This window comes from Schistocerca americana, chromosome 3, assembly GCF_021461395.2.
Source record: "Schistocerca americana isolate TAMUIC-IGC-003095 chromosome 3, iqSchAmer2.1, whole genome shotgun sequence".
Taxonomy (NCBI): Eukaryota; Metazoa; Arthropoda; class Insecta; order Orthoptera; family Acrididae; genus Schistocerca; species Schistocerca americana.
Window position 1 is genome coordinate 853,268,279 of NC_060121.1, and position 25,398 is coordinate 853,293,676.

Consider the following 25,398-nt stretch of genomic DNA (forward strand, 5'->3'; position numbering starts at 1 on the left):
GGCGGGAGGTTGACGTTCCATCTCGTTTCAAAGGTGCTCCATTGGTTTCAAGTTGGGACTCAGGCCAGACCATTCGATTCCAGGAGTGTTGTTGTCTACAAACCATTACTTCAGATTATTTCATGACATCTTTTATAAGAATCCTCGATAATGCTCGCCAGTTCGCGTCCGCCAGTACATGAGGTCCTCCTGGTCTTGATTTACCCGTGGTTACCACTTCGTGCTTCCACTTTACCATCACACCACCAACAGTGGACTACGCAGATTTGGTAGCATTGAAATGTTAGTCACGTAATGTACAACGATAAGTCCACGTTCAAAGGCACTGATCTGTCCCTACTGACCAATTCTGCTGTTACTTCTTCTGCATAGCGTTTACTAAAAAGGAATTTACAACTTTGAACATTCGTACAAACTTATTCATACGACTTGTCGACTTTGTCTTCGTGCCATTTTGAAGGAAAATAGATCAAGTTCTGACTGTTTGGTAGGACGTCGCGGATTTCCTAAATGTCCGGTTTCCGCTTTTTCCGCTTGAGTGAATACGTCGAGGTGAGCAAGTATATATATATATATATATATATATATATATATATATATATATATATATATACTACTGGCCATTAACCATTAAAACTGCTACACCACGAAGATGACGTGCTACAGAGGCGAAATTTAACCGACAGGAAGAAGATGCTGTGATATGCAAATGATTTGCTTTTCAGAGCATTCACACAAAGTTGGCACCGGTGGCGACACTTACAACGTGCTGATAGGAAAGTTTCCAACCGATTTCACATACACAAACAGCAGTTGACCGGCGTTGCCTGGTGAAACGTTGTTGTGATGCCTCGTGTAAGGAGGAGAAAGGTCGGATTGTAGCCTATCGCGATTGCGGTTTATCGTATCGCAACATTGCTGCTCGCGTTGGTCGAGATCCGATGACTGTTAGCAGAATATGGAGTCGGTGGGTTCAGGAGGGTAATACGGAACGCCGTGCTGGATCCCAACGGCCTCGTATCACTAGCAGTCGAGATGACAGGCATCTTATCCGCATGGCTGTAACGGACCGTGCAGCCACGTCTCGATCCCTGAGTCAACAGATGGGGTGGTTTGCAAGACAACAACCATCTGCACGAACAGTTCGCCGACGTCTGCAGTAGCATGGACTATCAGCTCGGAGACCATGGCTGCGCTTACCATTGACGCTGCATCACAGACAGGAGAGCCTGCGATGGTGTACTCAACGACAAACCTGGATGCACAAATGGCAAAACGTCATTTTTTCGGATGAATCAAGGTTCTGTTTACATCATCATGATGATCGCATCGGTGTTTGGCGACATAACGGTGAACGCACATTGGAAGTGTGTATTCGTCATCGCCATACTGGCGTATCACCCGGCATGATGGTAAGGGGTGCCATTGGTTACACGTCTCGGTCACCCCTTCTTCGCATTGACGGCACTTTGAACAGTGGACGTTACATTTCAGATATGTTACGACCCGTGGCTCTACCCTTCATTCGATCACTGCAACACCCTACATTTCAGCAGGATAATGCACGACCGCATGTTACAGGTCCTGTACAGGCCTTTCTGGATACAAAAAGTGTTCGACTGCTGCCCTGGCCAGCAAATTCTCCAGATCTCTCACCAATTGAAAACGTCTGGTCAATGGTGGCCGAGCAACTCGCTCGTCGCAATACGCCAGTCACTACCTTTGATGAACTGTGGTATCGTGTTGAAGCTGCATGGGCAGCTGTGCCTGTACACGCCAACCAAGCTCAGTTTGACTCAATGCCCAAGGCGTATGAAGGCCGTTATTACGGCCAGAGCTGGTTGTTCTGGGTACTGGTGTCTCAGTGACTGGTGTCAAATTGCGTGAAAATGTAATCACATGTCAGTTCTAGTATAGCATATTTGTCCAATGAATAACTGTTCATCATCTGCATTTATTCTTGGTGTAGCAATTTTAATGGTCAGTAGTGTATATATTTTCTCTAAGCACTATGGGACTTAACATCTGAGGTCATCAGTCCCCTAGACTTAGAACTACTCAAACCTAACTAACTTACGGACAACACACACATCCATGCCCGAGGCAGGATTCGAACCTGCGACCGTAGCAGCAGCGCGGTTCCGGACTATAGCGCTTACAACCGCTCGCCCACAGCGGTGAGTCAGTTCCATGGCCCCATGTTCACCGGCCCTGACACCTGGTGACGTTTTTTATTTTTTGAAACCATCAAAGGTACCGTGTTCTTCCACCGTTACCAGCTTCTCTACCAGAGCTCAGAGGTAGAATCTACATCGCAACTGAACGAGGCACACGTCTCATACTGCGAGTTTGGCAACAAACCGACTTCAGATCGGATATACGACAAATATCCACTGGAAATCTCTTTTAACCTGTTTAGACATATGGTAAAAAAAAGATGTATTTTGCTAAAAACGGTACCAAAGTCATGTCTGTAGGTTAAATGGCTAAATCGATATGAGTTTTCAAAGTCCTTTGTCATACACCCTATATACAATCAATACTGTCAAGGCCTTGAGGCACTGATAACCCCAGTCCCCGTCAGAACACCGAAATTAAGTGCCTTCGGCCTTGGCTACCACTTGGATGGGTACTGTCCGGTGCCCCAGAGCGCTGTTTGCGAGCTAGGTGTACTCAGCCCATGTGAGGCCAGTTGAGAATCTACCTGATCGAGAAGTAACAGCTCCGGTCAGGAAAACTTACAACGACCGGCACAGCGGTGTGCTGACCACATGCCCATCCATATCCGCATCCAGTGACGCCTGTCGACAGAGGATGACATGGCGGCTGGTCGGTACCGGTGAGCCGTCCGAGGCCTGCTCGGGCGGAGTTCAGTTAAGTTTAATATAGAGACGATATACTACTCCCTGTTTCCTTTTATATTGGCGAGCTCACCTCTCGTGACGTGTGGTTGGTTAGTTCCGCAATACATTGGAGTGTTCGGATATTTTTCATCAGACGATGTATGCTAATGCTCACACTATGAACACAATGATAAGCTCGTTTTTTTTTTTTTCTTTCAACTTCTCATATGACATACTGTTGGATAATATTCTTTCTTGTTCCTCACAGAATGTCTCACTATGGTACAATTTTCCTCTGCACATTTGCAGTGTTCCGGACGTTTTCGTCAGTTATGTAATAATAAATATCTGTGTATTTGTTTGGTTAAGTAAGTGTTTCCCGTGTACATTAATTTGCTTTCAAATCTCTCTTACTTCGTGTGTGTAATTTAGTTACCTATAGAGCAGCGTACCGTAATTTCTTCCACAATTTCTCCAATAATCAGATTTTCCATTGGTTTATTTTTCTCATTGTACTTTGTAATCTGCCCCCTGCTTCCTTCTTCCATCTACCATCCACATTAAACAATGCCTAGTGCAAGTAATTGATAAGCAAAGTCTTTTACGGAGATTTGAGAGGAGAGAAGATTACAATACAGTTTCAAGTCAGTCATATTCAGGTGGCTCCAGTTCTTCTTGTCTAGGCATCTGATTCTTGAAGCTAAAAATCAAACATCAGGTCATCACCGTTGGTTTCATCTAAATAAACTGGAAGATTGTTGTTGCAGAATTTTTTACGTAAATATGTTTTCCACTGACTTTCTCACATTTTAGTATACCACACAGTATTTTGATTTTTCACATTAACAAAGCGCAAATTACATTGTTCGCTCCTATTATACAGAATACATCCGATCACATCAGAGGCAAGCTTACGGCTCTCACACTCTAAGGAAATAACAATATTTCAAAGGGTTTACAATTTTCTCAACAAATGAATTCCTACTAGTTTTCGTTACATTATTAATTTCGATTGTTATTTCATAAATGAATCCAGAAATAAACATAGTAAACAGTACAGGGTTTCGTAGTCAATAATACATATTTTAAGTGTGTACATAATTTGTAATTTCAAATGTTTCTAAAAAAAATAATTTTAACTGTACATCGAACCATTACTTATCGATTGTAACAACGAAACTAAAATATTTTGTAAAGTAATTCCTTTTCATAAATTTTAGCTTGAAATATAACATACTGTGTATAAAATTATATGAAGCTTTTCAGAAAAGCAACTGAGATAATACTGACCTGACCAAAATTCGAAAAATAATACTGGTATCGACAACTACTGTTGAGGAAAAGTAATGCTAGAAGAGGACGTCCCATTACAACACTTTTTTCAAATTTCTTAACTGAATTGTGTTTGTAGGAGCCTGGCCCTAAGTCGCAACAAGGCCCCGGAAGTAGACAACATTCCGTTAGAACTACTGACGGCCTTGGGAGAGCCAGCCCTGACAAAACTATACCACCTGGTGAGCAAGATGTATGAGATAGGCGAAATACCCTCAGACTTCAAGAAGAATATAATAATTCCAATCCCAAAGACAGCAGGTGTGAAAATTACCGAACTATCAGTTTAATAAGCCAGGGCTGCAAAATACTAACACGAATTATTTACAGACGAATGGAAAAACTGGTAGAAGCCAACCTCGGGGAAGATCAGTTTGGATTCCGTAGAAATGTTGGAACACGTGAGGCAATACTGACCCTATGACTTATCTTAGAAGGAAGATTAAGGAAAGGCAAACCTACGTTTCTGGCATTTGTAGACTTGGAGCAAGCTTTTGACAATGTTGACTGGAATACTCTCTTTCAAATTCTGAAGGTGGCAGGGGTGAAATAGAGGAAGCGAAAGGCTATTTACAATTTGTACAGAAACCAGATGGCAGTTATAAGAGTCTAGGGGCATGAAAGGGAAGCAGTGGTTGGGAAGGGAGTGAGACAGGGTTGTAGCCTCTCCCCGATGCTATTCAATCTGTATATTGAGCAAGCAGTAAAGGAAACAAAAGAAAAGTTCGGAGTAGGTATTAAAATCCATGGAGAAGAAATAAAAACTTTGAGGTTCGAGAGACAGCAAAGGACTAGAAAGAGCAGTTGAACGGAATGGACAGTGTCTTGAAAGGAGGGTATAAGATGAACATCAACAAAAACAAAACTAGGATAATGGAATGTAGTCGAATCAAATCGGGTGATGCTGAGGGAATTAGATTAGGAAATGAGACACTTAAAGTAGTAAAGGAGTTTTGCTATTTTTCTGGAGGAAAATAACTGATGATGGTCGAAGTAGAGAGGACATAAAATGTAGACGCAATGGAAAGGAAAGCGTTTCTGAAGAAGAGAAACTTTTTAATATCGAGTATAGATTTGAGTGTCAGGAAGTCGTTTCTGAAAGTATTTGTATGGATTGTAGCCGTGCATGGAAGTGAAACGTGGACGATAAGTAGTTTGGACAAGCAGAGAATAGAAGCTTTCGAAATGCGGTGCTACAGAAGAATGCTGAAGATTACATGGGTAGATCACATAACTGATGAGGAGGCATTGAATAGAACTGGGGTGAAGAGGAATTTGTGGCACAACTTGACCAGAAGAAGGGATCGGTTGGTCGGACATATTCTGAGGTATCAAGGAATCACCAATTTAGTATTGGAGGGCAGCGTGGAGGGTAAAAATCGTAGAGGGAGACCAAGAGATGAATACACCAAACAGATTCAGAAGGATGTAGGTTGCAGTAGGTATTGGGAGATGAAGAAGCTTGCACAGGATAGAGTAGCATGGAGAGCTGCATCAAACCAGTCTCTGGACTGAAGACCGCAACAACAACGAAGTGTACTGTACTGAAACCATTACCCCCACTTTCAACACATGAATCAGACGCACTGCTATGCCTTTAACACTGTCACGAATTCTTATGGTACATTCTTCAATACAGGCAAGCACACATTAAATATCCACGCATGTTCATCTAGCGACAGCATTCACTGTTATTTATACGGGGTGTCCCAAAAGAACACTGACAAGGGACAGCTTCCTTACACCAAAACAAGGAAAAAATATCATTAAACATGGGTCCTGAAATGCATACTTTGAGCCCTTATTCGTCTTAGCTAGTGTGAATCACATTTCTACTGAGCAGGTGCTCTTAGGTCTTAAGGTATGCACTTTAGAGCCCATGTTTAGTGGACTTTTTTTATTGTTTTGGTGTAAGGAACCAGTCCATAAAGCTTGTCTGTGTTTCTTTCGGACGTCACGTATGTCTTCAATTCGCAACGTTGTATAAACTCACAACGTCACAAGCGAGCACATACGAAGCGCTTCGTTTGATGTCAATCGCAACACCGTCCCCTGTATGTGTTAGTAGCGCTACAGCCTCCGAGCGAATAGCGGCGCTGAAGCGTTCGCCTTGTTGCAGGAGTGTGCACCAACGCGACGGCGCCCAGCGTGAGCAGCATCAACCGCATCCTGCGCAACCGCGCGGCCGAGCGCGCGGCCGCCGAGTTCGCGCGCGCCGCGGGCTACGGGCTGTACCCGGGGGCGGCGGCGGCGGCTGCGGCCAGCGGCCACTCTCCCGCGGGCTACGCCTTCCCCTGGGGGCCGCAGCTGTGGGCCGCCGCGCCGTTGGGGCTGGGCCTGTCGGCCGCCGCCGCCGCCGCTGCCGCAGCCGCGCAGGCGCACCACGGCCAGCCGCCCGGCGCTCAGCCACAGACGCCGGGGCAGGCCGCGGCCCCCCACGACGCCGCCGACCTCATCGTGCCGCGCCTCATAGGTGCGTCGCCGCTTGACCTGCGAATCACAAATCACAGCCCTCTCTTCCCAATTCCCCTCTACCATCCCATACTATAAGTCGCTACCGTGTCACTTGTTTACCTCTGTGGATGCACTACGTGTGGTGCACGGAATATACCAGATAGCTATCACGAGCAAATAGAGAGCTGCAAGGTGTTGGTTAGAGATGGGGACACAAGATAAGGTACACACAATAACCCATGTACCGATACAGTCGACATGTCCCCTCAAAAGTTGGCCTTTGCACACATGGCAAGAGGAGTGCGATGTAAGTGCTAAGGGACGTAATCTGGACCAATGCCACCGCTATCTATCTACTTCCAGGGGCAACAAAAATTTGTTTCCATTTCATATACACTACTGGCCAAGAAGAAACGCAGATGATGAACGGGTATTCATTGGACAAATATATTATACTAGAACTGACATATGGTTACATTTTCACGCGATTTGGGTCCATAGATCCTGAGAAATCAGTACCCAGAACAACCACATTTGGCCGTAACAACGGCCTTGATACGCCTGGGCATTGAGTCAAACAGAGCTCGGATGGCGTGTAAAGGTACAGCTGCCCGTGCAGCTTCAACACGATACCACACTTCATCAAGAGTAGTGAGTGGCGTATTGTCACGAGCCAGTTGCTCGGCCACCATTGACCAGACGTTTTCAATTGGTGAGAGATATGGAGAATCTGCTGGCCAGGACAGCAGTCGAACATTTTCTGTATCCAGAAAGGCCTGTATAGCACTTGCAAAATGCGGTCGTGCATTATCCTGCTGAAATGTAGGGTTTCGCAGGGATCGAATGAAGCGTAGAGTAACGGGTCGCAACACATCTGAAATGTAACGTCCACTTTTCATAGTGCCATCAATGCGAATAAGAGGTGACCGAGACGTGTAGCCAATGGCACCCCTTATCATCACGCCGGGTGATACGCCAGTATGGCGATGACAAATACACGCTTCCAATGTGCGTTCACCGCGATGTCGCCAAACACGGATGCGACCACAACGATGCTGTAAGCAGAACATGGAGTCATCCGAAAAAATGACGTTTTGCCATTCGTGCACCCAGGTTCGTCGTTGAGTACACCATCGCAGGCGCTCCTGTCTGTGATGCAGCGTCAAGGTTACCGCAGCCATGGTCTCCGAGCTGATAGTCCATGCTGCTGCAAACGTCGTCGAACTGTTCGTGCAGATGGTTGTTGTCTTGGAAACGTCCCCATCTGTTGACTCAGGGATCGAGACGTGGCTGCACGATGCGTTACAGCCATGCGGATAAGATGCCTGTCGTCTCGGCAGCTAGTGATACGAGGCCGTTGGGATCCAGCACGGCGTTACCCTTCTGAACCCACCGATTCCATATTCTGCTAACAGTCATTGGATCTCGACCAACGCGAGCAGCAATGTTGCGATACGATAAACGGCAATCGCGATAGGCTACAATCCGACCTTTCTCCTCCTTACACGAGGCATCACAACAACGTTTCACCAGGCAACGCCGGTCAACTGCTATTTGTATATGAGGAATCGGTTGGAAACTTTCCTCATGTCAGCACGTTGTAGGTGTCGTCACCGGTGCCAACCTTGTGTGAATGCTCTGAAAAGCTAATCACTTGCATATCATAGCATCTTCTTCCTGTCGGTTAAGTTTCGCGTCTGTAGCACGTCATCTTCGTGGTGATGCAATTTTAGTGGCCAGTAGTGCAATAACTGAACAAATGTAAAAATTTAAAACGCTACGATAATCTACTCATTAACAAGAATAATCGTAAGTCATAGGTTTAACACAATAAGACAATTATTACAAAAAAATGGTTCAAATGGCTCTGAGCACTATGGGACTCAACTGCTGTGGTCATAAGTCCCCTAGAACTTAGAACTACTTAAACCTAACTAACCTAAGGGCAGCACACAACACCCAGCCATCACGAGGCAGAGAAAATCCCTGACCCCGCCGGGAATCGAACCCGGGAACCCGGGCGTGGGAAGCGAGAACGCTACCGCACGACCACGAGATAGACAATTATTACAGTTAGAAACTGTATATACAGGGTGTTTTCGTAAGAGCGTGCAAAAGTGTAACAGAACATAGAGAATGTTCCACTGAACAATTTCGGGTAGGGAACCTGGTGTCGGAGCAGCCCACTTAAGGAGATATGGAAGTGCACTTGTCTACCGCTCTGTCTAGGATAACTGTTTTCCAGCTTATTAACAACTAACATGTATACAAGTTTACACGTACTGTGCTGTTTACTTACATGTACGTTCTTTATTTTCTGCAACGTAACAAGGAGGACGAACCTGATTATTAGGAAAATTTGGAAATTCGTGGTAAGTTCTTATGGGACGAAACTGCTGAGGTCATCGGTCCATAACCTTACACACTACCTAATGGAACTTCCACTAAGGATAACACACACTCCCATGCCCGAGGGAGAACTCGAACCTCCGACCCGACAGGGAAAGCCGCGCGAACCGTGACAAAACGCCGTAGACCGCGAGGCTACCCCGGGTGGCACTATTGGGAATTCATGATGCGGGTTTTGTTCGCTTTACTTGTCCATAAGGTGACTCTGTTGCATCGTATTTACAGATACACTGTCCCATGACAGAACATGCTATGAATCAACGACAGACCCATTCATTAGTCAGTGCTATGTAGAGACGTACAGTACAGTATGATGGAGGAGTACCCCAATGGATACAAATATGGAATTAGCTGTCAGAATTGTAGCTGCCTATGATGTGATTCGAAACACATCGTGGATATTGGCCAGTGTGCGTCAGAATCTTGTTCGCTGATGTCATGCTTGCATTGAGGCTGATAGCCGTCAGTTTCAGCACATTTTGTAAGATACGGTACAAATGGTACGTTCATTATGTCGATGATAGTATTTGCAGTTAACAGTAACTAATGTAAATAAAGAAGTACATAATAATCTGATTTTATTCCTATTATCTCCTTAAGCTGACTTCTCCGACCCCAGGTTCCCTACCTCAAATTGTTCAGTGAAGCATGCTATATGTCCTGTTAAATTTTCGCAAGCTCTTACAGAGATACGCTATATGTAGATGTCTTGAGTCAGCATAGGTCACGGCGCACAAATTACCAGGCTATATTCATGCAGTATTTGAGAATGATATTTAGCGACTTCCAATTCATACCTCAAAGAAACTTTTTCTCTTTTGCATGCACGTCATCAAATATATAACACATTATCTCATGTGTAAATTAATTAGAAACGTGAAGCTGTTTTGTATGTGGAAGTTAAATTGTATGGGAACCAGGGGTATACCGCTTAGTACTAAGACAGTACGTTTTATTTGTTATAATACAAGTACAGAAATAAAGCACTCATGTTTCAATTAACAGAGCTGCATATAACAAAATCCATTTCTCATGTCTTTTAAGTGTTTTACAGGGGAATAACAAAATTAAATTAAAGAAAAAATCTTACAGTATTGGCTTCTGGTTCTTTCACAACTCCATTCTTGGCATCAAATGTTCTATTGTTTACTGATGACCTCCCTACCATTGTTCGGAAAGAAATGGTTTTTCATAACATTTTCCAGACACACGTTTTTATATCCGCTCACTTCTCCATTTCTTACTATTTCTGAAACCCAAATTACTTCCTTACACTACAAAGAGGTTGTTTTTAGACAAACAACTTAATCCCACATGCACTTTACGTACCACACTGACTGTGCATCAACTAAATGGGGGAGACCTTCATGCACGGCACTTTGAACTCCAGAGGGAAGAAGTGCTTCGAATAAAGACCATGCACAAACCGGTAATTGTTGTGTGCCACTTCGAATAGAACGGTAAGGAGGGGCGAGTTATAGATTGATGTGGCTACTTTTGTCGTAGGAAGGTTGAATAGGAGCAGAAATTAGCGAACATGTTAACACAGTAAACAGAGGATTTACTTAAATTATATTTCTCCAAGCGTCTGAGGATTCATTGAAAATAATGCAGCAAGAAGCAGAGTCCAGTTCTCAATGTCAACAAGGATGAGGCTCTCTGAACTAAGGAGAAACGATGGTGTTGGAGCTGCGACTATGCAATGTATTTGTAGCGCCACGTAGCGAAGAGACTCCAAGTGCGAGGGGGCCAGATGGCTCCCACTGGCCGTCCTATACCACGCCGGCAGAGGGCATTCGTGCTACGGAAACGCTGATGGCGTCGCTCAGCGAGTATGTACCATTGGGTCCCGCCAGTTCACACACGACTGCCTATGGCGTCTGATAGAAACTTGCAATTCTGTTGCCAACTTTGATGCCCATGAGATGGTACCGATACGCGATACCACAGTAATGAATGTTTGAAACATATTCTCCATGATTTAGCACTTGGAACAAGTCTACCGACTTGCAGCAAGTTACCGGAAACGCAATAGCAGAGAACGCACATTTTGTGAAAAAATGGCTCGAATTTTAGTTATCCTTCGAGGCTGTTAAGTAGCCAACTTGCAAATGGCGCCAGTTGACAATTTTAACTATACTAACATACTGTACTAATATAGGTACCAACATACACTACAGGCCATTAAAATCGCTACACCAAGAAGAAATGCAGATGATAAACAGGTATTTATTGGACAAATATATTATACTAGAACTGACATGTGATTACATTTTCACTTAGTTTGGGTACATAGATCCTGAGAAATGAGTACCCAGAACAACCACCCCTGGCAGTAATAACGGCCTTGATACGCCTGGGCATTGAGTCAAACAGAGCTTGGATGACGTGTAAGGTACAGCTGCCCAGTCCGCAGCTCGTGGTCGTGCGGCAGCGTTCTCGCTTCCCACGCCCGGGTTACTGGGTTCGATTCCCGGCGGGGTCAGGGATTTTCTCTGCCTCGTGATGACTGGGTGTTGTATGATGTCCATAGATTAGTTAGGTTTAAGTAGTTCTAAGTTCTAGGGGACTGACGAACATAGATGTTAAGTCCCATAATGCTCATAGCCATTTGAACCATTTTTGAACAGCTGCCCATGCAACTTCAACACGATACCACAGTTCATCAAGACTGGCGTATTGTGACGAGACAGTTGCTCGGCCACCATTGACCAGTCATTTTCAATTGGTGAGAGATCTGATGAATGTGCTGGCCAGGGCAGCAGTCGAACATTTTCTGTATCCAGAAAGGTCCGTACAGGACATGCTACATGCGGTCGTGCATTATCCTGCTGAAATGCAGGGATTCACAGGGATCGAATGAAGGGTAGAGCCACGGGTCGTACACATCTCAAATGTAACGTCCACTGTTCAAAGTGTCGTCAATGCGAACAAGAGGTGACCGAGACGTGTAACCAATGGCACCCCATACCATCACGCCGGGTGATACGCCAGTATGGCAATGAAGAATACACGCTTCCAATGTACATTCACCGCGATGTCGCCAAACACGGATGCGACCACCACGATGCTGTAAACAGAACATGGAGTCATCCGAAAAAATGACGTTTTGCCATTCGTGCACCCAGGTTCGTCGTTGAGTACACCATCGCAGGCGCTCCTGTCTGTGATGCAGCGTCAAGGGTACCGCAGCCATGGTCTCCGAGCTGATAGTCCATGCTGCTGCAGACGTCGTCGAACTGTTCGTGCAGATGGTTACTGTCTGGCAAACGTCCCCATCTGTTGACTCAGGGATCGAGACGTGGCTGCACGATGCGTTACAGCCATGCGGATAAGATGCCTGTCATCTCGACTGCTAGTGATACGAGGCCGTTGGGATCCAGCACGGCGTTACCATTCTGAACCCACCGATTCCATATTCTGCTAACAGTCATTAGATCTCGACCAACGCGAGCAGCAATGTCGCGATACGATAAACCGCAATCGCGATAGGCTACAATCCGACCTTTCTCCTCCTTACACGAGGCATCACAACAACGTTTCACCAGGCAACGCCGATCATCTGCTGTTTGTGAATGAGAAATCGGTTGGAAACTTTCCTCGTGTCAGCACGTTGTCGGGGTCGCCACCGGCGCCAACCTTGTGTGAATGCTCTGACAAGCTAATCATTTGCATCTCACAGCATCTTCTTCTTGTCCGTTAAATTTCGCGTCTGTAGCACGTCATCTTCGTGGTGTAGCAATTTTAATGGCCAGTAGTGTACTTGTCCTCTAAAACCAAATATCGAGACTGGATACTCAGTTCGGCTGTGGTAGGGATTTTTCATCTACTAACACTGTTATATAGTGATTCGTTCTGGAACTGACAATGACAATGCTCAAAAACCTGTGGAGTAATGTCAGAAACACGAGTGTCCATCCATGAACCAGAGACCTCATAGAGGTGGACCGTGATTCGCAATTAGGCGTGCAGGCGTGCGGCGGACAATGCACGCACGCGCTACCCACTGGTGTGCTGAGGCCGCGATATGACGCTCGTGGCCCACAGTCGGCGCATGCGCTTGGTGCCTTCCGTCCGCCACAATGGCGGCGCTAATTGCGCACTTAGTCTGCCCGCCGCTCACTTCGGTCCGCGAGGCTCCTTTGTCCCGCGCCCTCGAGGCGAGAGCTGGCCACAGGAAATTCGAAATGGAAACGGCGTGTTTACACAATCGGTGGCCTGCCACGTCGCATGCGTAGTCAGCCGATGAATGCGGCGCAGATTACCCGCGTCACGAACTGCTCGGCTCTTTACGTAATGGACGCTGAATGGCTACCAGAACGGCTGAAAAAGTTTGTACTGCCTGTACGTGGCTGTTAGGCATTTACAAGACTTGCGCAAAAATAGAAGTAGCAGCGGTCGGCGATTACTGAGTTCAAAATTGTCAATTCTTATTACAGTCTTCTAGGCGTTGAAGAGGAGACCAGTGTTGTCATTTAACCTGACAAAAAATGCATTAAAAACCGCCAATAAAGCCAACTGTATTTAATTATGGGAGCTTAATTAACATTTAAAGTGTTATGTAGTTAGCCTTATACAAATTAAAGAGTACTGAAGGCAAATATTTACTGCCACAAGACTTTAAATAATAATATTGTGTTTTAATTTCTCTTGGAATATAAAAACACAATCAAATAACATTTATACTTACAGGAAAATGCAGAAATTTTAGCTCTTCACTAATTTCTTGGGTCTTTTCTCTCCTAAATTATTACTTAATTTTGATCAAACAAACACATATATGCAGCAATGGACGCAGTGCTGCAAGGGAAAAAAATGGGGGACTATTAAAGAAGTAGTAAGGATGGGTTAGTGCTTTGAACGAATAAATCTTAGGAATTAAAACTGAACTATTTAATCGCAAGTACAAAAAAAATCTCAATAACGGAATGAATCGGTAATATCCCAATTTTACCCACCTACCTTTAAACTTGGATATTTCTCAGCCCTGCTTAGCAGATAAAGTTTTAATAAGGTACTGATGCCCGGAATTGTACCATTTTGATATTAAAGCTGATTACCATAACAGGGCTACAACCAGACACTTAAGTATTATCTTATGATAAATGGCTACAGACGTGACTTTAAGTGGCGTTAAGTTAATAGTGAGCGCTCTGACTTCAGTAGCTTGGGTATGGCTTAGAGAGCGGACCGTACTGTCTGATAATGTGTAGTCAATTTTAGTACCATCTACGTAGACTAATGTGTTCTCGTGAAACGCACGTGGAAGTGTCTGTCATGTATCTAACTATTTTCTTATGAGTTAGACACTCATAACAATATGAATTTATGAAATTTCAGCGTGTCATGATCAGTATCGTATACTGCACCATAGGAAATGTTTAACTGCTGCGATAACGTTCGCAGTTGCACACGCTGGTAATTCAAAATTGCTGCCTTATTGGCTCCGACATTTTCCGGGATCGCAGCTGTTACCTGCCATTTGGAACGGGGCGAATCACTGAGATAAACACGGCCCAGCTGGAAGAATGCACACCACCTGGAGACACTGGTACGGTCCTTACAGTCGTCCTCATATACGCCACGCATGTCCCTGTGAATTTCACTCGGCTTACTGGTATGCCCATCGGCAAACAAATATCGAACTACACTTCGGTGCTGCTCTTCACAAGTTGACAACATTTCATGGGGGCCATGTTTGTTTCGTAGCTCTGGATTTACTCGCTGCAGATGTACACGAAAACAAAATATCCTCTGTAGTGCAAACTGTAAACCATATTGTTCTGAAATTTCAACATTCCAGCTGCAATATTAAGGAAGGAAAAAAAAATGTGCTTTACTTTCCGATGCTACCTCGTACAAGGGGATTTCGGAAAATCGGTTATAAATTATTAAGGAAGACCAAGTAACTGCCGCGCGGGATTAGCTGAGCGGTCTTAGGCGCTGCACTCATGGACTGTGCGGTTGGTCCCGGCGGAGGTTCGAGTCCTCCCTCGGGCATGGGTGTGTGTGTTTGTCCAGGATAATTTAGGTTAAGTTGTGTAAGCTTAGGGACTGATGACCTTAGCAGTTAAGTCCCATAAGATCTCACACACAATTGAACATTTTGCCAAGTAACTTTCCTAGAATGCTGCACTGCGAGTTAAAATGACAAAGATTCGACGGTGTTTGTAACATAGTCATCGAATTTCTGTAAAGAATGATCGTAACGTTCTACCTGTTGATCAGTTTCTCGACAACAATCCTCACCTTGGTCGCAGAACCAATCGAGAACCGCAATGAGACCTTCCTCACCGTGGAAAATCTCTTTCATCCGTAAGTAATTTCAGCTTTACGAAAAGATGGAATTCACTTGATGGAAGTTCTGGACTTCCCGATCGGTATCACCCAGTTCAATACTCCTTTTGTCAAATTGACACCATTTCACCAGGGCTAGACGCGACACTGCATCTGGTCCACATACCGCCAGAGTTTCATGATGAACCTGTTTGCAATTTACATGTTTAGCCCTCAAGAACCGTACTGTCCCACATACTTTAACTTTGGAGTACGTTTCCAGTCCCTGCGCTACTTGAATCGCGCACTGTGATGCACTTGTTATCCGAACTGCAGCGAAAACTGTGACTCATAAAATCCCGGATAACGTATTCTCTTCTGACAATGCACCGCTCTTGCTTAATGGTCTTCGTGTGGGACGGCAGGTCTAAACATGCTTTATGACATCCCTGACCATATATGTGCTTACGACGCGTTATTAACTCCAATATTAAATATCATCTTAGTTAACAGGAACGTATCTGAACTGTAAAAAACTAAACTCCTCCCGAACAAGCCACGAAGGCCCAACGGTACTGACCGGCCGCCGTGTTATCCTCAGCTCAGAGGCGTCACTGGATGCGTATATGGAGGGGCATGTGGTAAGCACACCGCTCTCCCGGCCGTATGTCAGTTTCCGATACCGGAGCCGCTACGTCTCAATCAAGTAGCTCCTCAGTTTGCCTCACAATGGCTGAGCGCATCCCTCTTGCCAACAGCGCTCGGCGGACCGGATGGTCTCCCACCCAAGTGCTAGCCCAGCCCGACAGCGCTTAACTTCGGTGATTTGACGGGAGCCGGTGTTAGCACTGCGGCACAGCCTTTGGCATCTGAACTGTAAACTTTTCGATTAAACTTCCATTAAATTGGGTTGTAACTTCACCCAAGGGGGTGATCTAGATCGAAGTGTTGATACTCTTGGCAACAGTTCATATAAACATTTAAACTGCTCGTGTAACCCTTTTTAAAATATGGCATTACGATATAACCAGTTAATCAGTTAATTTTTGCGCGCGCGCGCGAGAGAGAGAGAGAGAGACAGAGACAGAGAGAGAGAGAGAGAGAGAGAGACTGCGCGCAAGTGTTTGTCTTGTGAGGTTTGCTTGATTACAGACTAATTTGTTAACCTAAAACGCAGAGTGTCTTTGACCACTGTACTTATTTAAGTGTGTTTCAAATTACTTAACAATTCGTTAAAAGCAACTCTGTAAATTTGAAATGGCGGTTTTTGTACCCAGTGGTCATCAACACAAATTAAGACAAATAATAGTAATTACTCTATCATGTGAGACTGGATTAGATATTCCAGTCTCTCTCCTATGGGTCCTGAGGCACATTTTCTCTGCTTTTTCGGCAGATATCTGCAATTTCGTTTTTGCATTGTGCAGCTGCAGACAGCCCAAACAAATCCCGCTAATCATGTCTTTCGTACGGTGCCTAGCGTTGAAGGAAAGCGTCGATTTGTTTCCCATTACAAACAAAATGATCTCTAAATCGAAATTTATGTCTCCATAAACGGAGCGGTCCCAAATTAGTCTAGTACGCCATTCTTTTTATCGACGTGTATTGAAAGAGACAACAGAATACTGTGAATAACCAGTACTGGAGCAATTATTTCGTGGCGGTAGCAATCGGTGCGGGCCAGGGCAGAGCTGTCACTGCGGGAATATTGGTCATTCTTCCTTTTATTCTGTTGTTCTTAATACATATTGATAAAACGAATATCGCACTAGACTGTTTTGGATTGTTCTGTCGAATGGACTCGTAAAGTTCTACTGTAAAAACAATTTTGTTTGTATTGGGAAACAATCCGACGCTCTTCACAAACGCTGGGCGTCGCATGGAAGATGTGACGAGCAGCATTTGTTTGGGTTGACTCCAGTTACACGTTGCAAAAACGAAATTGCAAATATCTGCAGAAACAGCAGGGAAAATGTGCTTGACAACTCTTCGACTCTTAGGAGAGACACCATGTATAACTAAAAAAAAGACCAAAAGCCCTACTAACAATGCAAAAAAAGACCAAAAGCACCACTAACAATGCCAGAAAGGACCAAAAGTCCTAGTAACAATGCAAAAAAGACCAAAAGCTGTACCAACAATGCAAAAAAGCTTTGTCTGCTGAGAATTATTTGAGGGCTTCGCGTATGATGCTAGGTAATGTGTGTCACCGTGAGGACGAATTGCTATACAGCCAATCAATTGCTGAAATGGAAGGTATATGCAGACCCCTTGATCTAGGTTTCGATGCCTTTAAAAACCTTTTCTTCAGAAGGATCGATGGTCACACTGGCTGCATAATGTTGTGAGGTATGTTAAAACTGTAGCCATATCCAGTGGCGATCAGCATGATTTGTGCGGTTTTACTGTTATGAAGGGTAATTTCATCGTTTATTGGTGGCTTATGGCAACAATTTTAACTTAGGTTGAAACTTCCGGACTGAGAGGGCGTGGTCGATGTATAAAATTTCCACCTGACATTTCGTCTCCATCTGCGGGAGGCATCTTCGTAGCCGGACGACCTCAGAAGATGTCTCCCGCAGATGAAGACGAAACGTCAGGTGGAAATTTTATACATCGACCACGGCCTCTCAGCCCGGAAGTTTCAACTGAAGACAACGCCGACCGTGAAAGCCTACATTGTATAATTTTAACTTACCTCCAAAATATACTGTTTACTCACTGATCCTTCTAAAGAAGACATTTTCAAAGACATCAAACCTTGGTCAAGGGCTTTGAATGAACCTTTCAGTCCTATAACTGATTGGCTGTATTTCACTTTATCATCACGGAGATGCCATTCTACAGTTGCTGCATCCAGCCCGTTCAAGATTTCAATGCGTATCAGCTGCTCTAGACAGAAGGCTGACGACGTTGTTGGTGTTGGCAGATGTCGACGGCAGCGCCAGCGGAGGAGTCTGCAAGGACGACTCGAGCAGCCTGGATGGTTCCGACCAGCCCAAGTTCCGGCGCAACAGGACCACGTTCAGCCCCGACCAGCTGGAGGAGCTGGAGAAAGAGTTCGAGAAGAGCCACTACCCCTGCGTCAGCACGCGGGAGCGCCTAGCCTCTAAGACCAGCCTGTCGGAAGCCAGAGTGCAGGTGAGGCCTCCGTCTGACATTTCCTCCCCAACTAACCAAAATCCCAGAAATAAGAAATCCATTCACATATGCACACTCACACAGAAAAAAACACACACACGCATACATCCACTCCCCCACCCCCACCCCTTCCACACACAAACACTTCATAGACAGTCTTGTTCCCGGCTTGTGACCGAGAGTTGTACACGAGGCCGACAAAATACCTAGCAACGTGGCGCACGTAAACACTGGTCTCTCATTCGGGTGGACGACGGTTCAAACCCGCATCCAACAATTCTGATTTGGGTTTTCCGTGATTTCCCTAAATCGCTTCAGGCAAACGCCGGAGTGGTTCTTTTGAAGGGTCACGACAAGCTTCCTTCCGCGTCCTTCTCCAATCCGATGGGGCCGATGACCTCGCTGTTTGGTCCACTCCCTCCATCAATCAATCAACCTACAAAATCCATTAATGTACCGGGTGATCAAAATGTCAGTATAAATTTGAAAACTTAATGAACCACGGAATAATGTAGATAGAGAGGTAAAAATGGACACACATGCTGGGAACGACATGGGGTTAATTAGAACCAAAAAAAACCCGTATTTCTAGACGCGTGAAAGATCTCTTGCGCGCGTCGTTTGGTGATGATCGTGTGCTCAGCCGCCACTTTCATCATCCTTGGCCTCCCAGGTCCCCAGACCTCAGTCCGTGCGATTATTGGCTTTGGGGTTACCTGTAGTCGCAAGTGTATCGTGATCGACCGACATCTCTAGGGATGCTGGAAGACAACATCCAAAGCCAATGCCTCACCATAACCCTGGACATGCTTTACAGTGCTGTTCACAACATTATTCCTCGACTACAGCTATTGTTGAGGAATTATGGTGGACATATTGAGCATTTCCTGTAAAGAACATCATCTTTGCTTTGTCTTACTTTGTTATACTAATTGTTGCTATTCTGATCAGATGAAGCACCATCTGTCGGACATTTTTTGAACGTTTGTATTTTTTTGGTTCTAATAAAACCCCATGTCATTCCAAGCATTTGTGTCAATTTGTATCTCTCTATCTACATCATTCCGTGATTTATTCAGTTTTCAAATTTATACTTTCTTTTTGATCACCCGGTATGTAACAAAGTCATTATATAAGGTGAAACCATACCTATCACAAAAGAAACATACTAAATGAAAATACCTACAGACTGTTTCAGCAATTCACAGACGAAAGTGTATGAACCGAAGATCACACACTTGCATGATTTCTTGTTAAGGAACGTACGCTTGCTATTCCACAGTTTATGGATTTCGAATAAGACTTCCATAGGTTTCTGAGAATAAATAAAAAGAATTACAATCAGTCTGCATCTTATTAACGGCATGTTCAAATAAATATGGAACAGGTTTTCAACTGTTTGCGCTAAAGCACTTCACACGCTGTATATTTTCGTAGCAGTGTCGAGAACGGCAGGATTCCGTTTCAAGTCGTAAAATACAACATTGATTTGGCAACTAGCTCTGGTGGCAATTCGAGTAATGTACACCACACTCTTGGCATCCCTCCATGGAAAAACGGTGAGGCGTTATGTTTGGGTACGGAACTGGTCCTGTACGACTTACAAGGTGTTCCTTAAAGCCGACACTTACCACTGGTTGGCCCGCCCAGTTAGCCGTGCTGTCTAACGCACGGATTTCCGGATTCGGAAAAAGCGCCTGGTTCCCGGCACAAATCCGCCCGGCGGACTTGTGCCGATGTCCGGTGAGCCGGCCAGTCTGTGGATGGTTTTTAGGCGGTTTTCCATCTGCCTAGGCGAATGCTGGCCGGTTCCCCTTATTCCGCCTCAGCTACACTATATTCCGCCTTAGCTACACTATGTCGGCGTATGCTGCGCAAACACGTTCTCCACGTACGCGTACACCACCATTACTCTTACCACGCAAACATAGGGGTTACACTCGTCTGGTGTGAGACGTTCCCTGCGGGGGGATCCACCGGGGGCCGAACCGCACAGTAACCCTGAAAGAGTGGTTCGGCGTGGGACGGCGGAGGGGTGAAGTGGACCGCGGTAGTCGTCGTGGGGTTGTGGACCACTGCGGCTGCGGCGTGAACGAAGCCTCTCCGTCGTTTCTAGGCCCCCGGTTAACATACAAAACAATACATACCATACCATACCACTGGTCGCGAACGAGGCCGAGATGTGCGGGTGCTGCGTTTATTCTGGAGCCAGAGGGAGCTAGGCAAACAGGCGGTTTCTTATGTGCGGTATGCAGAAACTGATGCCAAGTAACTCCAGTGAAACGTGCTGGTACAAATACACGTCCTAGAATGTGGCCGCCATCCATTCCAGTCCAAAGGTTCACGGATACTGTGAAGAAAACGGTTCCAAGAGATCTTCTCTGCGTAATGTTGACGGTGAATTTCCATTATTTAAACAAAAAAAAAAGTTTTACTTCCAAAGTTAACGAAAGCAATTATGTCAGAATTTGATAACGAACTCAAAAAAAGGTCCAATAAATGTTAACGGAACAGTTACAAATGAGAAGATGAACAAATTAGCACATGATCTCCAGTATAAGGTAATGACACGTTTAACCGAAAATAAAAAAAAAAGTTCACGGAAGTGGATAGCAGTCAAACTCAAAGTTATCACCTGTAGCGTGCCTTGCACCAGTAGCAAACGAGTACCCTTGTTGTGATTGGTCAGCCCTCGGAATCTAATGGCGGACGCGATAATATACGTGAATTACCACATACAACAAAACACATGAATGCGTTTGACAGAAACACTGCTGACACATCTAAAACCACACCGCTCCAAAACGAACGTAAAGCACATGCTGTAACAGCTACAAGAGAGTAGATGAAAAAGACAGAGAAGGTAAATAGTAATGACTACCGTTAATGAGGGAATCAACAATGTCAACAAGTGCGAACATACTTCCTGAAATTACACGCATTTTTAAGAAAATCAAATATTAAGAAAAGTTTATCACAAAACACAAAGACATCGCAATAGACTCTGTATGAAATATGTATAATCTATATAAGGGACAGCAAAGTTGCATCTTGCCTGTTCGTTATCGATGTATTGTGACGTCAGCAGCAGCTCGTTGGTGCTGGCGACATAATTAAAGTAGCTCCCCAGTTCTGTAATTACAATAGATATCTCCTCTTGTTTAGTATATGATTCTGCGGGTGGTGGTACTGTTCTCCATCGCATTCCTCTATTCACAGTCCGGTCGGACGTAATCGTTGCTGTATAGATCCAGATTCGTATGTGCACGACAATCGCGCCTCTTACACACACAACACCGATATCAATGTCCCGTACACAGTATAAAATTTACTTTAAATCACCGATCGCAAACCTACATTCCATCTGTGTTTAGCATGAGCCTCACAATTGCGAATTCACATTTCTGGCGAAAACAGAACACACGTAGTAAACAGTTTGAATATTTCCACGGTGGAGGCAGTTCATTAAGTTGCAAAACAGATAAGAATTTTAAAGCACATTCGTTTATTCAGCTCAGTTATAAGTACAACAGTTCGGATCTAATAACATTCAGTGTCCCTTCGTGTGTACATTGTCACTGCTGTTTTTAATAATCCACAGTCTACCATTTTGTTTCAAAACGTCCAGGTCGAAATTTGATTCTAATAGTGATCGACACATAAGAACGCTGTCATAAACCCTCGTTTAGCACGATTACACAACATAAACGCGCAAACGCCACGTATTGCATACTGACTGACTGTCACTGTTCGACTTCAACTATTGACATCACTCTCGCATCACAGTCTATACAGAAGTACTGCACATTGCATCTGAGATCTCTACACAAGCATCAATTTATCAGCTGACCGATTGACCTACCAATCTCGTAGCAGCCTACACATGTCCCGACCGGATGCCTTCAGCGATTACAGCGCCGCCCTGTTGTGATTTGTGTAAGTTAACTGAGTTTATGTTCTACGAGATCCCGCTTGGTCTTACACAGAAACAAAAACAGGGGTTTGCCTTCGCTCTTTTAGAGTTAACAAGGCCAAAAGAAGCAGAGAGGAAACCATGAGTAAAGAGGTGGCTAATGAAAGGAAAGAAATTTCCCAGGTTCTGTTACTTAAGCAGCTCGGAGCCGATGATTTTCGGTATTATCTTAGAATAGATAAATTATGCATTTTGGAGCTGCTGAACATCATCAAACCTAGCGAAAAAGTATACGATCATGAGGTAGGCTGTAATCTGTGAGGAGAGGTTGTTAGCTACATTACGATTTCTAGCCATTGGCAGATGTTGAGAGAATCTCAAGTGCTGTTGTATGTCCACTATTATGAACTAAATTGATTCCTGGAACCTAGAACGTGATTTATAGTTGACTGAAGAAAACCATAACAGAACAAAATAAATAAAACTAAAGACGTTCACGTAAACGTTAGTAATTTATTTATGTATGTCGCTTAATAGATGAACTGTAATTTTAAGAAACTCATTTCAAATTCTAAGAAGAACGACTGCACATGGCAGTGGCGCACATCGTCCAACAAATAAAGCAACAGATATACAAGAAATGAAACATTTAGCAACGGTTAGAACTGTAAAAACAATGAAATGCGACACTTTTCTCATCACAGCAGAGAGCTTGGATGTAGCCTTGACGTTTTTAACGCTTGTAACAATGAAGCAAGAATATTTTACGAATTAACGTGCATTCAAAGCCGATATTTTGGTTTTTAGATTACATTTCCAATAAATCTCGGAAATAAATCATAAAAACAGAAATACACCAAGATCGACGGGCATTTATTGTACGTGCCGCACGAAACCATTACGGATTCGTTAAAACAATGAAAAAAAATTCTTCAATTCTTGCATCTATATTCCTATACTCGTGTTCCACGAACACCTGCAGTCTTTAAATTTCACCAGGAACTCTGCACTTGAAAGTTCCGTTCGCCTCGCACAGCCTCTCATGTATATTAGAACAGCATTTAATAGCGCGCGCAGTGACAAAAGACGAACGTTTGTTGGTCGGTTAGCACGACAGGGCTACGCACGGCACAATTTGTTGCGGGGTGGAAGGGGGGGGGCAGCAGTCGGATATCGGGTAGTATTACCCGCCCGACATCCCGACAAGGAAAGTTTGTCGGTCGATCTGTCTGTCAAAACGCCTACATACGTCTAATTTGCCGCTCGGTCGGTCGGTTGGTGCGTGTGTAGGGCCCTTTAATTTTGCATGACGCATTTAAAAAAAGTGCGGTGAAACTTTCGCATATTCAGTTAATAAGAGAGTCGTGTTGCAATATAAATGAAGCAAACTGTGTTTATATTTTGTACTACAGAGCAAAAAAAAAAAAAAAAAAAAAATTATTGCCCAACAAAAATATCTGTACAGAGTAAATGAAGCAAAAGGAGAGACAGCACAAGAAATTTATCTTTCGCAATTAGCAATAACTCACAATACGTACGTAGAATTTCACAAGAACTGCTTTTTGATTCTCGTAGTCGCGGTGCGACCAATCCGACTTTTAAATTAATCGGCAGGGCCTAATCGGTGAATAACACGCGTTAGTGGAAGTCGACATAATTAATATTTTGAAGAAATTAGTTGCTGTATAAAGCACATGGTCTGTCTGAGATCTACTCCTGCAAAAGGTTAGGTGATTTGTGACAGTATTACTTGCCACCTCACACATATTGCTTAAAGATGCCTTACAAAATTCACCACTTTGATATCCTCCAAATCAGATATTATCTGACATTTCATCACTAATGAGTTCGTGGTGAAGGCTGGCTGTTTTTCGAAAGTATCGCTGGTGAGCAGTAAAGATACTGTAGCGTTGTTGTTGTTTAGGGAGACTGCTCCTATGCTACGGTCGCAGGTTCGAACCCTGCCTCGGGCATGGGTGTGTGATGTCATGAGGTTAGTTAGGTTTAAGTAGTTCTAAGTTCTAGGGGACTGATGACCTCAGATGGTAATTCCCATAGTGTTCAGAGCCATTTGAACCATTTTTTGACTGCTCCTAGCGTCTTTTCCATCGCCCAGCGGCCGACCCTAACACATAATCATGAGAGATCAGACATTTCGCAGCCCAGTTGGATTCATAACCTAAAATGTATGCAGCTGGTAAGGTACACTGTAGGCTTGGACACAGAGCAACATCTCATTAACATTTGGCTGCGGTGTATTGGTTTTTCGGGTGATTTCACCTCGCTCACGCACTCATTAAAGAACCAACAACAACAAAAATACTTTCTGTGTTATCTGTAGTCCTTCAGCATTTGTTGGTAACATGCTGCGGCACCACGTGTAAAGCTCGATTTTAGTCGTATAGTCAGCAACATCTCGAGCTACAAATAAGTACAGAATATCCATAATATCCAGAATACTTAAAGCATACTTCAACTCGTTAGTGGTGCTGGCTTCGCGCCATAGCTAAACCGAAGTAGTGTCTCGTAACAACAATAAGAAATTGGAGCTACAGTTCTCAATGTGTCGTCAAACATTAGTTTCCTCAAATGCCAATGCAGTATCTTAGCCACGGCGCCACGTAGGCTGGTGTGTCAACAAGAATTAATCCATTACAGATGCGATCGTTTCCGTGTAGTTTTCAGATTCAAATCACCTCCTCTTTGAGGTGCTCTTTGCCATAAAACTCTTTTGGTTAAATTGACAAAATACAAGAAACTTTGCGTCTCTATTTCAGACGAGACATATAACGAAACTTAAGCCGAGTTACAATGAGCTTCTCTGCAATAGAACAGAAATAATTGTGTTGAACGATAACTAACGAATTTTACCGAGTTCCTAGTCAAATTCGTAAAAGTATCTTGTAGCACATGCACCAAAAAAGCGAATGATTCTGACGTACTGCCTTCGGAATCGAGAGTATAAATTCGTAAAGGATGATCTAATCTTTCCGTGTGAGCCTGCTTTCCGGGCTACACTGTTTCTCATCG

The 25,398-nt window shown here is 44.2% G+C and overlaps 1 protein-coding gene across 1 annotated transcript in view; it reads left to right on the forward strand.

Annotated features, from left to right (window-relative positions):
• Nucleotides 1-25,398, forward strand: part of LOC124606439 (paired box protein Pax-6-like) — a 294,475-nt gene that overhangs the window by 262,196 nt on the left and 6,881 nt on the right. Inside the window, exons 5-6 of the mRNA XM_047138420.1 lie at nucleotides 6,295-6,648; nucleotides 18,244-18,455. Of these exons, the coding sequence (XP_046994376.1) occupies nucleotides 6,295-6,648; nucleotides 18,244-18,455 (566 nt within the window). The remainder of the gene's footprint in view (nucleotides 1-6,294; nucleotides 6,649-18,243; nucleotides 18,456-25,398) is intronic.